This window comes from Aquarana catesbeiana, linkage group LG08, assembly GCF_042186555.1.
Source record: "Aquarana catesbeiana isolate 2022-GZ linkage group LG08, ASM4218655v1, whole genome shotgun sequence".
NCBI classification, from domain to species: domain Eukaryota; kingdom Metazoa; phylum Chordata; class Amphibia; order Anura; family Ranidae; genus Aquarana; species Aquarana catesbeiana.
Window position 1 is genome coordinate 236,130,336 of NC_133331.1, and position 13,482 is coordinate 236,143,817.

The following is a 13,482-nucleotide window of genomic DNA, read 5'->3' on the forward strand; positions in this document are numbered from 1 at the left end:
TTTCCTGGCAATATTATAATAAATGATAACAATACCCTGCGGTCATGCAGTGATGTCCATAAATCCAAAATATACTTCTGCACTTACAAGGAAAAGGGGCACATCATTTCACAATCCACACATTATGCTTTGGATTTCAAAAATAAAAATAAATAAAAACAAAAGGACCAGCAATCCTGTATGATGGACCAGAAAGCATCAAAAACTATAAAACAACTGGCTGCAGGTGGCATCTTTACTAACAGGGTGTATGGACTTGATGTGATGGGTCTGTTATATTTAAATATTTTATTTATTATAACTCTCACATCATGGACCGCACATCAAGTTATTATCAAGAACCTTAAAATTTCATTTTTGTAGAAAAACTTCTTATGTATCCCATCCATCTTGGCTTTGTTAAATATTATGGCAGCTTTATTCCAAATAACAACCTCATCTTAATCTTTTTTTCTCTCAATAAGGGCTTATTGAATAAATGTAAAATTACAAAAATTGTTATCTTAATCTAAACTAAACCCATTTTTACAAATTTCCCCAATAACGTGGATTTCATTTCCAACCAAAAGTTGTCTAAACCAGTTTCAATATATCTATATTATTAATAAAATTGTTAAACTCATATTAGAAATTAATACTCATTATTACTTAATTTTACTTAATTTCCCTTTTTTAAATGCACTGTTTCCACTATCAAAGGATATTTAATTTGTGTAATACACGGTTAAATGTAACCTTAATTTTACCATGTTTGGAAAACAGATTCAAAATAATTGATCACATTGTTTACCATTAGATTAGTTAACCCGGCACATTTTGTTATAAATGTTTTTGTCTAAAAAACTGGAATTGGCATGGTGTCCTTCCAGCTTATCACTGACCTCTCATCTCAGCCACATTCTTTCATGAGAGCACAAAGGAGGGGGTCACATCTGCGTACATGACACACACACAAGCATTAGAACTAAAGCTCCCAGCATTCACACACACACATACACAAATATATCTCTCTAAAATCGCTTACATTTTTCCCATTTGTACACAACACATGCATATCATTCTCTCACTTTCTTTTAACTCTCATTAATATTTCCCTGCCTAAATTCTGCTTTCCTTATTTTGTTCAGATATCTTTTATATCTAGCTTCTATGATCAGACGGGCAGCCACAGTGCTCATCCCATGTTCCCTCTCTGGCAACATATAAAGTATTCTGTTTTAATTCTCATTTCTCTGTTTCTTACTCTAATAGTTGCAGTGCCTGACCCCAAATTCATCCCACAACTTAACATGAAAATGTCCCTTTCTGTCTAGTGCTAATGTCGCCTTTGATCCATCCTGCTCACATAGATAGCTGTTTCTCTAGCTGTTTACTCTGCATGATTCTTAGTCCCTGTGGACCTTGATGGTAACCCAGTTACCCATTGTGGATGCCTGTCCGCTCTAACCATTAATCTAGGGGCTCAGTATAGGCGGAACCTCACCTTCAGTTCATATATAGCGCTCCTCTTGCGCTGGGCATTTTTGAGGGTCTCTTACCCTTCATTCCCTTACTTTTTTCCAAATTTCCATTACACTATCAACATGCTGGAAAACAGAGCTGTTTGCCTTGACCTTTAGAGGTGGAGAAGCTGCCTTCGGGGACTACCAACACTGGTTCAGTCAGGCAGTGCCATGGATGTGGTTAACACATCCAGTGTTCCGGCTTCACCTGGCCCAGGTGCCATAGGAATCGCTCACAACTTTAGATCTGTATTGCACCAAGTACCAAAGATCGTTGAACGCAGTCTCCAGTGCCCAAATTAAACATTACAGGCCTACCGTACTGCTGCATGGTCCAGGCACGGTTCCCCAAGATAAACATCAAGGGCAACTGATCCAGAAACTGCTAATTAAATATTGGGCAATAAGCAGTCAGGTCTTGATAATAGTGTTAGTTGAAAAGAAAAGCTGGTAAAAAATTGAAAAAAATCTCCAACAGAGGAGGTCCATCACCTAAGGACACTAGCAAAAAAAACCCAGGAACCCTAAAAAGTGCATGGGGTTATAAGGGTAAACTGGGGTGCATTTTCCAGCACATTTTGCCAATGTGCTCAAAAATAAGGCATTTACTAGTAAGTCAAATCCCTTTTTTAAAATCTCCTTTAATGTGGTCATGTGATTGCTAAGCTCCAGTTCCTCTGTGTGAATGAGTTGCTGCATTTTTTTGGGAGTGAGCACAGACAATGAGGGAGTTGTCGGGTGATGAACCATTTCTGTGATTCCGGACTCGTTATTGAGCCTTTCCCTGACAGAGGAGTTGGGGCTTAGTAATGACTGCCCCAAAGTTTTTTACACTGAGCTATTTTACAAACAGTATGCAGCATCTGTATGAGCAACATTGGAAAGCTGGGATATATTGGCCTTTTACTTCCTTTTCTTTTTTAACAGAAGGAATGTTTATAGAAGTAGTAAAACAGTACACGTGTATGTGGTACATTGGTTCGACATAAAGGAGTACATTAACAGTGCTGTTATAGACCTTCCTCACCATCGGGAAAAAGTCAACATAAAATCAACTTTTACTTCCACTTTAATAGAATTTAAAGCTGGGCTCCATACAAACTTGCCCTGCTAAAATACTCATGTGAACAGTGTCATCATCAAAAGGATTCCTAATTCTGAATATCCACTTTTGTCATTCATACACTTCTGCTGTACAGCTCAGCCAGGAGGGTGAGACTTTCTCATTTTAGGAACATAGTGCTGTCGCTATTTATCTTGCAGCCCACAATTGAGTAATAAAGGTAAAACAACACAGTTATAAGATATAAGTGCTATTGGCTTTGCTCTCCCCATCTGTCCACAAATTTGCATAAAGCAGAGCTAATGCTTCTACTTCTATTAGTCTGTGTAATGCTGTGCAAGGGATGCCTGGAGGCTGATACCAGAACCTGGACCAGCATGTCCTATACATTATACCAGGTGTATATTCATCTTTTTTTTTTTCAATTTGAGGAATACAGAACTGGATTAAGGTATTAGGTTGGTGTGTGTGTATATATATAATTTATAATAGAGAGAGAGATACAGATACAGTGGGTACAGAAAGTATTCAGACCCCCTTAAATTTTTCTCTGTTATATTGCAGCCATTTGCTAAAAAATGTACATACAGCACCCCATATTGACAGAGAAACACAGCATTGTTGACATTTTTGCAGATTTATTAAAAAAAGAAAATCTGAAATATCACATGGTCCTAAGTATTCAGACCCTTTGCTCAGTATTTAGTAGAAGCACCCTTTTGATCTAATACAGCCATGAGTTTTTTTGGGAAAGATGCAACAAGTTTTTCACACCTGGATTTGGGGATCCTCTGCTATTCCTCCTTGCAGATCCCCTCCAGTTCTGTCAGGTTGGATGGTAAACATTAGTGGACAGCCATTTTTAGGTCTCTCCAGAGATGCTCAATTGGGTTTAAGTCAGGGCTCTGGCTGGGCCATTCAAGAACAGTCATGGAGTTGTTGTGAAGCCACTCCTTTGTTATTTTAGCTGTGTGCTTAGGGTCATTGTCTTGTTGGAAAGTAAACCTTCGGCCCAGTCTGAGGTCCTGAGCACTCTGGGAAAGGTTTTCGTCCAGGATATCCCTGTACTTGGCCGCATTCATCTTTCCCTCAATTGCAACCAGTCGTCCTGTCCCTGCAGCTGAAAAACACCCCCACAACATGATGCTGCCACCACCATGCTTCACTGTTGGGACTGTATTGGACAGGTGATGAGCAGTCCCTGGTTTTCTCCACACATACCGCTTAGAATTAAGGCCAAAAAGTTCTATCTTGGTCTCATCAGACCAGAGAATCTTATTTCTCACCATCTTGGAGTCCTTCAGGTGTTTGTTTTTTTTTTTTAGCAAACTCCATGCAGGCTTTTATGTGTCTTGCACTGAGGAGAGGCTTCCACTCTGCCATAAAGCCCCGACTGGTGGAGGGCTACAGTGATGGTTGACTTTCTACAACTTTCTACCATCTCCCGACTGCATCTCTGGAGCTCAGCCACAGCGATCTTTGGGTTCTTCTTTACCTCTCTCACTAAGGCTCTTCTCCCTAGATAGCTCAGTTTGGCCGGATGGCCAGCTCTAGGAAGGGTTCTGGTCGTCCCAAACGTTTTCCATTTAATCACTTCCCGCTTGCCCACGTCATATGACATCCTGGGCTTTGGGCGGGTATATCTGAATGATGCCTGTAGTTAGACATCATTCAGATATTGTCGGTTTCAGCTGGCGAATCTCTACACCATAGGAACGATCATAGCGGCCGCTCCGCCGATTGATCGTTCCTATGGGAGGCGAGAGGGGACGTCCCGCCGCCCTCCGGTGCTTGCGCCGACTCACCGTTACGATCAGTGAGGCGGAGAGCGGATCCGCCGGCGCCGGATGTAGATCATAGAGATTTCCGGCGGACCAGATGGTCGTCGGAGTCTCTATGATCATCGGAGGCTGGGTGCGATGTTATGACGTCACGCCCGGCCTCTCCATTCAAAAAAACGGCGCCGCTTCGGCTGGGAAGCGGTGATCGTTTTTAATTTTTTTTTAAATTTCAGGCTTCCTAGCCTAGTGGTGAGATATGGGGTCTTATTGACCCCATATCTCACTATTAAGAGGACCTGTCATGTCATATTCCTATTACAAGGGATGTTTACATTTCTTGTAATAGGAATAAAAGTGATCAAATTTTTTTTTTTTTCAAAAAAGTGTAAAAATAAAAAAAAGAATATATAATTAACAATAAAAAAAAAAAAAATTTAAAGCGCAGCTGTCCCCGTGTGCTCGCACGCAGAAGTAACCGCATACGTAAGTCCCGCCCACATATGAAAACAGTGTTCAAACCATACATGTGAGGTATCGCCGTGAACGTTGGAGCGAGAGCAATCATTTTGTCCCTAGACCTCCTCTGTAACTCAAAACATGTAACCAGTAAAAAAATTTCAAGCGTCGCCTATGGGAATTTTTAAGTACCGAACATTGGCGCCATTCCACGCGCGTGTGCAATTTTGAAGCGTGACATGTTAGGTATCTATTTACTCGGCGTAACTTCATCTTTCCCAATATGCAAAAACATTGGGCTAACTTTACTGTTTTGTTTTTTTTTTAAAACACAAAACATTTTTTTTCCCAAAAAAAACGCGTTCGAAAAATTCCTGCGTAAATACTGTGTGAGATAAAACGTTGCAACAACCGCCATTGTATTCTCTAGGGTCTTTGCTAAAAAAACATATATAATGTTTGGGGGTTCTATGTAATTTTCTAGCAAAAAAAAATGATGATGATTTTTACATGTAGGAGAGAAATGTCAGAATTGGCCTGGTAGGGAAGTGGTTAAGGATTATAGAGGCCACTGTGGTCTTAGGAACCCTAAGTGCAGCATAAATTTTTTTGTAACCTTGGCCAGATCTGTGCCTTGCCACAATTCTGTCTCTGGGCACTTCAGGCAGTTCCTTTGACCTCATGATTCTCATTTGCTCTGACATTCACTGTGAGCTGTAAGGTCTTATATAGACAGGTGTGTGGCTTTCCTAATCAAGTCCAATCAGTATAATCAAACACAGCTGGACTCGAAGGTGTAGAACCATCTCAAGGATAATCAGAAGAAATGGACAGCACCTGAGTTAAATATGAGTGTCACAGCAAAGGGTCTGAATACTTAGGACCATGTGGATATTTCAGTTTTTCTTTTTTAATAAATCTGAGATAGATAGCTATAGATGGATAGCTAGATATGGATGGATGGATAGAGATGGAGAGATATAGATAGATGGAGAGATATATAGATATAGATAGATTATATATATATATATAATTTATTACACTATTACACACGGTATCTCACAATACTGAGTACCCCCCCCTCACACTTTTGTAAATATTTTATTATAACTTTTCATGTGACAACACTGAAGAAATGACACTTTGCTACAATGTAAAGTAGTGAGTTTACAGCTTGTATAACAGTGTAAATTTGCTGTCCCCTCAAAATAACTCAACACACAGCCGGCACATTTAATTATTTTGTCCCAGAGACTAAAATATGAAACCTAATTGGTCCACAATGTATTGAAATTATATTGCGTATACTGCTACAGTATTCTCATTAATATTAAATGTATGCATCCAGAGAGGCAAATCCGTGTTTCAAGATATTGTTTCATTTGTCACAAGATAGTTGTCATTGACAAAAATGCTATGAAATTATAATTTTTAAGCTACTTTCACTTTTAGATGTTGCAGATCCTAGAGGTCTTCATCATGAGTATGGGTTATTCCTATCTCAAGATGGATGGGACCACAACTGTTGCCTCTCGTCAACCCCTCATCACAAAGTACAATGAGGTACGGAAATATTCTTAAATGCATTTGCTATCTGCTTTTGTTTGTTTTTATATTTATACTCCTGTTATATTTTTTTCTTTTTAATTCCCTTGTTACAGCTTTGTTTATAAGTTTATTTACCCCTGGCAGAATTTGTAAGACGTGGAACTTTTTTTTACGAAAAATTGAGTGGTCAGACGAAAGACCTTTCTTTAACCACTTGCCTACCAGAGCAATTTTATATTTTTGCACACGTTAAAATCTGCATTTTTGCTAGAAATTACTGTACCCCCTCAAAAAGTAAATTATTTTCTGGAAGCTGAGCTGCAAAACAAAATGGTGGTAGTTGCAATTTTTTATGTTGCTCAATATTTGCACAGTTATTTATCAAATGTACAGTATATTTTCAGGAGAAAAAATATACAAAAGTGAATTTTATTGCAAACAAACACAATGTTATATAAAAACAAATAAAATGCTGCGCTATATTAAGATTACCATTGTGATATGACACACATAAAATACATGAATATCTTAGTGCAAACCGTGCATGATAATAAACATAATAACATATCACAGTAATCAATGTGAAATGACACATATATAAATAAAGTGCATGACAATAATATCAAACACATTAAATAATACAATGAAAAATGTCCATTGTGCTGGCAAATTAAAACAATAACAGATGGAAAATGCCGCACTATATTGAAGTAACCAGTGTGATATGACACACATAAATAAAGTGCATGAATGACTTGGTGCCAAACGATATTATCAAACATATTACATAAAATAAAAAAATGTCCATTGTGCTGGCAAAGCAAAATCCTGTGAAAGTGCTCCAAAGTTGACAAGGTGACGACAAACTTGTGCTCCCGTGTGAATCTGCTCACCTCAGGGCGTTTGACTGCACACCTAAGCTTGGTCAAAAAAATGCCTGTGAACCACCCCTGGGTTTGATGTGAATGAAACTCTTTGGGATCCTGAGATGTCCAGCAGTAAGTTCCTCCGTTCATATATAAAAATAAAGTCTAAATGGTCTTTTATCATTTTAAAAACTTATTTTATTTATAAAACATCAATCTGGGTACTTACATCTTCCAGGTGCTAAAGCCCACCACTCTATAGCAGATGAAAGAAAAAAACGATGCAATAGCTTGTCCGTTTGCAGCGTTTAAACCTGCTGCCTACTTCACTGTCCTTGTCCCCTCCCCTACGCGTGTTCAACACACGGATCAGTCACGTGTCTTCCTTAGGGGGATTGTAATTGGACGGTGCTTAATGCTGGCGGCCATGTTTTCATAGTCCAAAGGCACGCCATCTTTTTGGTGATCATAGATCCATTATCATGCAATGAATCCCCATTGAACTAAATTCTATGTTAAACAAATGAACAGCTGGACGGTACAGTAGAATGGACAAACTGCCTCAAACAAGCAAAACATCTGAACATAATTTAATGCCTCTAACAAGCCAAAATCGAATCATATATTTGTACACCTGCAGTTTTGGAATCTTAAAAGGAGACATCCAATCAATAGATGGGATGATCAATCTTTCTCCCTGTAATAATTTTTAAAATAACGTCCCTATATAGCCCTGTATTTAATTTAAACAAAAAAGAGAAAAAAAGAACAAAACTAGAAATAAATATTAATTTTAATAAAAATAAAATGAAATAAAAATAATAAACATAAAAAAAAAATATTAAAATAATATTAAAATGAAAACTTTAGACACAGAAATCCCCAAACCCCTTGCTTTCAGTACAAATAACAATACAGTGGAACCTCAGATTGCGAGTAATGCGGTTAACGAGCGTTTCGCAATACGAGCACTGTATTTTTAATAATCGCAACTCGGCTTGCGAGTGTTGTCTCGCAAAACGAGCACGATTCAGGCCAAAGCGGTGTGCAGTACTGCTTTTGGCCTGAGGTGGGGGGGCGCCAGAGCAGAATGTCGCCGATCGGCGCCGTTCGGAAATGCACGGAAAGGCCCGAGCACAGCATGGCTGACCTCGGCAAATATCGGGTAGGAAGTCTTTCTGAGGTTTGCAGAGGTCAACCAAAGTGTTCTCGGACCTTTTCGGCCGTTTCCGAGGCTCTCCGGCACTCCCCGCCTCTGGCCGCATGCGGTATTGCATCCTATTGAAGTCAATGCAGAACAAATTATTTTCATTTCCATTGACTTCAATAGGAAAACTCGCTTTGATATGCGAGTACTTTGGATTACGAGCATACTCCTGGAACAGATCCGAGGTTCCACTGTATTGGAATCTTAGCATAATCAACCTGTAGCCACACCTCTCCATTATATTCAACTTAAAGAGACCCTAGGGGAGAATGTCATGCACAACTCCCCCCTCCCCCCTTCTTGATGACCCGAACTGTACCATGTTACTGATTGCTCAGAAAACACCGGAGGTCAAACTCCTTGTTCAACTCCCCCGGTGATGGGGACCCCAATTGGTGTATCCACCATGATTCACGTTTGCTAATGTCTCTTATATAATTTGATCCCCTCCAGTGTGGTTTTGGAGTCTCTAGCCCCCAAAATGGCATGATCATTTTTATAATGCTTATCTTTAAAGTGTATTGATAAATAATGTTTGTCAAACCCTGTCAAACCTAATATGTTCCAATATTGTTATTTGTAGTGAAAGCAAGGGGTTTGGGGATTTATTTGTTCAAAGTTCTCTTTTTAATATTATTTTAATATTTTTTTAATGTTTATTATTTTTCATTTTTTATTTTATATTTTTATTTTTTTTACTTTTATTTTTATTAAAATTAATATTTATTTAGCAATACCAATTATGATTTTAGAATAATCGCCTGTAACACACTGCCACCACATACAGGTCTGCTCAGAGGCCTTACTCTAAAACAGTAGCACTCTTGAAGAGGCAGGTTCGTTTATAGCTTGCATTAAAAACTTTAGAGACAAGGCCAAAATTGGTGTAAATAAAATATTTACAGAAAAATATGTTTCAAAGAAATAGAGACAATATACAGCCACAAAGAAATAAGGTAGAATTGAGGAGGAAGAATACTTGCAATTAATGTCCGAGGGTTGATCAGAGTTTGATCGATGAGCCGGGTAATCGGTTCTCAACTTGGCAGATGTTCCTGCTTGGATTGTAAAAGGAGAACTCTCTGCTCTCTTGGCATCTCCTCTTTTCTGTGGGATCAAATGGGGTGTTGACCGCTACCAATGACCAATCGTCTGGTCATCTTGTTTAGGGGTTGGTTGCTGGGAGGTCTCTACATTCATGACCATATCCCAGGTACACTTTGTGATACATATTCATATCTCTGCATCTCTACTGTTTACAGACTGCAAACATCCATAACAAATATAAACATGGCAGGTTTCCAATGTCTAGTTTACCTAGGAGGAAAAAGGGGTACCAGTGGTTTCCCATATGATCTGACATAGGGGTGTCTGGACTTGAAACGTTACAAATTATCTGAGAAAACTAAATATGTCCATATTATGGCTGTGCTATTAATAATTTGGAAGTTATGAAACATGCTAAAGTTTCAGAACTATACTAAACTGTCTGAACTTTGTGGATTGTATTTATGACAGTATCTGTTGGTTAGCTATGACTAAGCACCATATCTGGTGTGAAACGTGTCAGCAGCTGTGCAGTTAGTTTGTATTGCCCTGTGATGCTTTGATATTCATTTTTTAATAAAGGTGAACTTTTTTGGAGTGCGGCTATCCAGCGTTCTATTTTTCCAGGTATCTGTTGGTTCTCTAGATTGAGAGGGTGGCATTTTTTATTAGGGTTTCCAACCTTAGATTGTGGATTGGGTAATGGAAAAGTCTGGGGAACTGATAAGTTTCTGGCCTGTCACCAGTTTGTTTTTGGATAACTGAAAGAAAAAGGTAGGAGCAAGGTCCCTGTGGTGTGCCCTTCACTGGCCAACATGGCTGGGATGAGCTGCACAATGATAAAATGACTACTAACCACACAGATATGCGTTGGCCCAGTACGCATGATCATTACAGTGATGACATGGGAAGTCTATACATCATCCATGGTGGCTTACGCTTTTTTGACTATTTTTCACTACATTTGTAGAAATGCAGCCCCAAACTTGCAAGGAACCTCCACCATGCTTCACTGTTGCCCGCAGATACTCATTATTGTACTGCTCCCCAGCCCTTTGGCGAACAAACTGCCTCCTGCTACAGCCAAGTATTTCCAATTTTGACTCATCGGTCCAGAGCACCTACTGCCATTTTTCTGCACCCCAGTTCCTATTTTTTCACGCATAGTTGTTGATTAACCTTAATTTCATATCGGCAGCGTGGCCTTTTGGCTGCAATTCTTCCATGAAGATGCAATTCTTCCATGAAGACCACTTCTGGCCAGACTTCCCTGGACAGTAGATGAGTGTGCCTGGGTCCTACTGTTTTCCACCAGTTCTTTGCTCATGGCACTGCTCGACATCTTACAATGTCAAAGGGACATTAAGTTTCCTTGGCCGACCACTGCATCTAATGTCCTCATCATTGGCCACTTCTTCGTGCTTCAAAAGCGCTTGAACAGCACATCTTGAAACCGCAGACTGGTTTGTAGTGTTTGCCTGCTAGAGACTTTTGGGATGCAGTATAACTAATTTTGTGTCTTGTTGCGGTGCTCAGTCATGCCATGCTGTAAAAACTGTGACATAAATTTGTCTTCCACGATCTCACCTTAAGCCTCGTACACACGCTTAGATTTTCGGACGACTGAACGTCCGTATTTTGAGGCATGCTAGTCTCATGTTGAAAGTGAAGAGGTTACTCACATTACGAAAATTTTTGTACGACAGAATACAACGCTAGAAGTGACTTAATGTGTTGAATAGTTTTGTATGTATTCATTTCTGAGCATGCGTAGTCTAGCTCTTACGATTTTTTCGGACAAAAACCGTACTAATGAAAGGAAAATCGGACCTTGTGTTCACATCCAACAAAAATTTTATAGTCTGCACATCCAGCTTTTGTCTGCCGAAAAAGCTAAATCAGCTGTCGAAAGCACCGTACTAATGATCCAAAAATTGGCAGATAGCTTGTCGTACAAATTTTTTTCCATCCGATTTTCGTATCGTGTGTAAGGGCCTTAAAGGGGTTGTAAACCCTCATGTTTTTTCACCTTAATGCATCCTATGCATTAAAGTGAAAAAACTTCTGGCAGTCACCTGCCCCCCAGCCCCCCATTTTACTTACCTGAGCCCCGTAATTCCCACTCCAGAGACTCACTGTCCCTCTCTGCACAGGGTCACGGCTCTTGATTGGATGGATTGATAGCAGTGCAGCCATTGGCTCCCACTGCTGTCAATCACATACAATGACGCAGGCACAGGGGACGGGGCCGAGTCCGGCATTCATGTCTATGGACGCCGAATACTGGACTCAGGAGCGCGCCCGCAAGGTAACCCCCCAGGAGAGCGCTTCTCCTAGGGGGTTATCTGAAGTGAGGAGGAGCCGCCGAGGGACCCCAGAAGTCCAGGATCGGAGCCACACAGTGGAGGTAAGTATGACATGTTTGTTATTTTAAATAAAAAAAAACCACAAGCCTTTACAGTCACTTTAAGAAGCACAGTTCGGCTGTTCCTCACCCAGTTTTAAGCCTCCTACACAGCTATTTTTGTTTCGGTTAATGTCTGTTTCAACCTACATGAAATTGATCATTAGCCCCTTTTTGGTATAATTGATTCATCATACACCTGACTCTAATACAAAATTCCTGTATATGTGCATGTGTACAAAGTGGGCAAGTGTAAGAATTGATGCTGGTTTGAAGCCAAAGGGTAGTCACAGCAAATATTTATTTGATTTAGATTTTTTTTCTGTTTGCTCACTTTTCATTTTGTAAATGGATAAAAATAAACAATTAAAATATCTTTATTTATATTTTTGAAAGCATTCATTCTTTTTCTTACTTTTGCACAGTACTGTGTGTGTATACGTGTGTGTGTGTGTATATATTAGGGCTGTTACTGATTCAAATTTTCGTGTTCGATTAATCGATTTTTTTAAAATTTGATTAATCGACTAATTTTGATTAATTATAACACACATACAGATCCAATTAGCTGATTTAGCACCGTTGTTATGGCAACGGCTGAAGCCGGACATAGCAGGGCATGGCTTAGGACGTCACAACGTCATTACTCAGCCTCACCGTGCCCATAATCTCAGCCTTACCGTGCCCATAATCTCAGCCTTACCGTGCCCATAATCGCAGCCTCACCGTGCCCATAATCGCAGCCTCACCGTGCCCATAATCGCAGCCTCACCGTGCCCATAATCGCAGCCTCACCGTGCCCATAATCGCAGCCTCACCGTGCCCATAATCGCAGCCTCACTGTGCCCATAATCGCAGCCTCACTGTGCCCATAATCGCAGCCTCACTGTGCCCATAATCGCAGCCTCACCGTGCCCATAATCGCAGCCTCACTGTGCCCATAATCGCAGCCTCACTGTGCCCATAATCGCAGCCTCACTGTGCCCATAATCGCAGCCTCACTGTGCCCATAATCGCAGCCTCACTGTGCCCATAATCGCAGCCTCACTGTGCCCATAATCGCAGCCTCACTGTGCCCCTAATCATAGCCTCACCATTCCTCATATTTGCAGCCACGCCGTGTCCATAATGCTGTCTCGCCGTGCCAATAATGCTGCCTCACCGAGCCCATAATGCAGTCTCCACCGTGCTCATAATCGCAGCCTCACTGTCAGTGCCTGTGCCTGGATTACACAGTTTGCAGGCATCTCCTGATGTGTGCCTCGGGGCTGAGTGTGAAAACTTTGGCCGCGCTGTGAGAAAAGTCCTGCCCTCCTCCTAGATCAGCTCGTGTGATAGACAGAACACTGCGTCTATCACATGAGCTGATCTAGGAGTAGGGTGGGACTTTTCTCACAGCGCGGCCAAAGTTTTCACACACAGCGGGAGACGCCCGCAGACTGTGTATGACATATAGTGGAGGAGAAGGGAGCGGATTAATTGAGGAATTAATCTTTAATTTCCACAGTCCTAGTATATGTATATATATGTATATATACACAACCTCTGGATATGAAGCTGAGCACGTGCACTCAACTTCTCTGGTTGACCATGGCAAGGCCTATTCTG

General features: G+C 40.4%; 1 protein-coding gene across 1 annotated transcript in view; it reads left to right on the top strand.

The window, feature by feature from the left end:
* ERCC6 (ERCC excision repair 6, chromatin remodeling factor) overlaps window positions 1–13,482 on the top strand; it is a gene marked incomplete in the record, with an annotated part of 251,201 nt that overhangs the window by 191,870 nt on the left and 45,849 nt on the right. Inside the window, 1 exon segment of the mRNA XM_073596959.1 lies at window positions 6,255–6,365. Coding sequence (XP_073453060.1) covers window positions 6,255–6,365 — 111 coding nt within the window.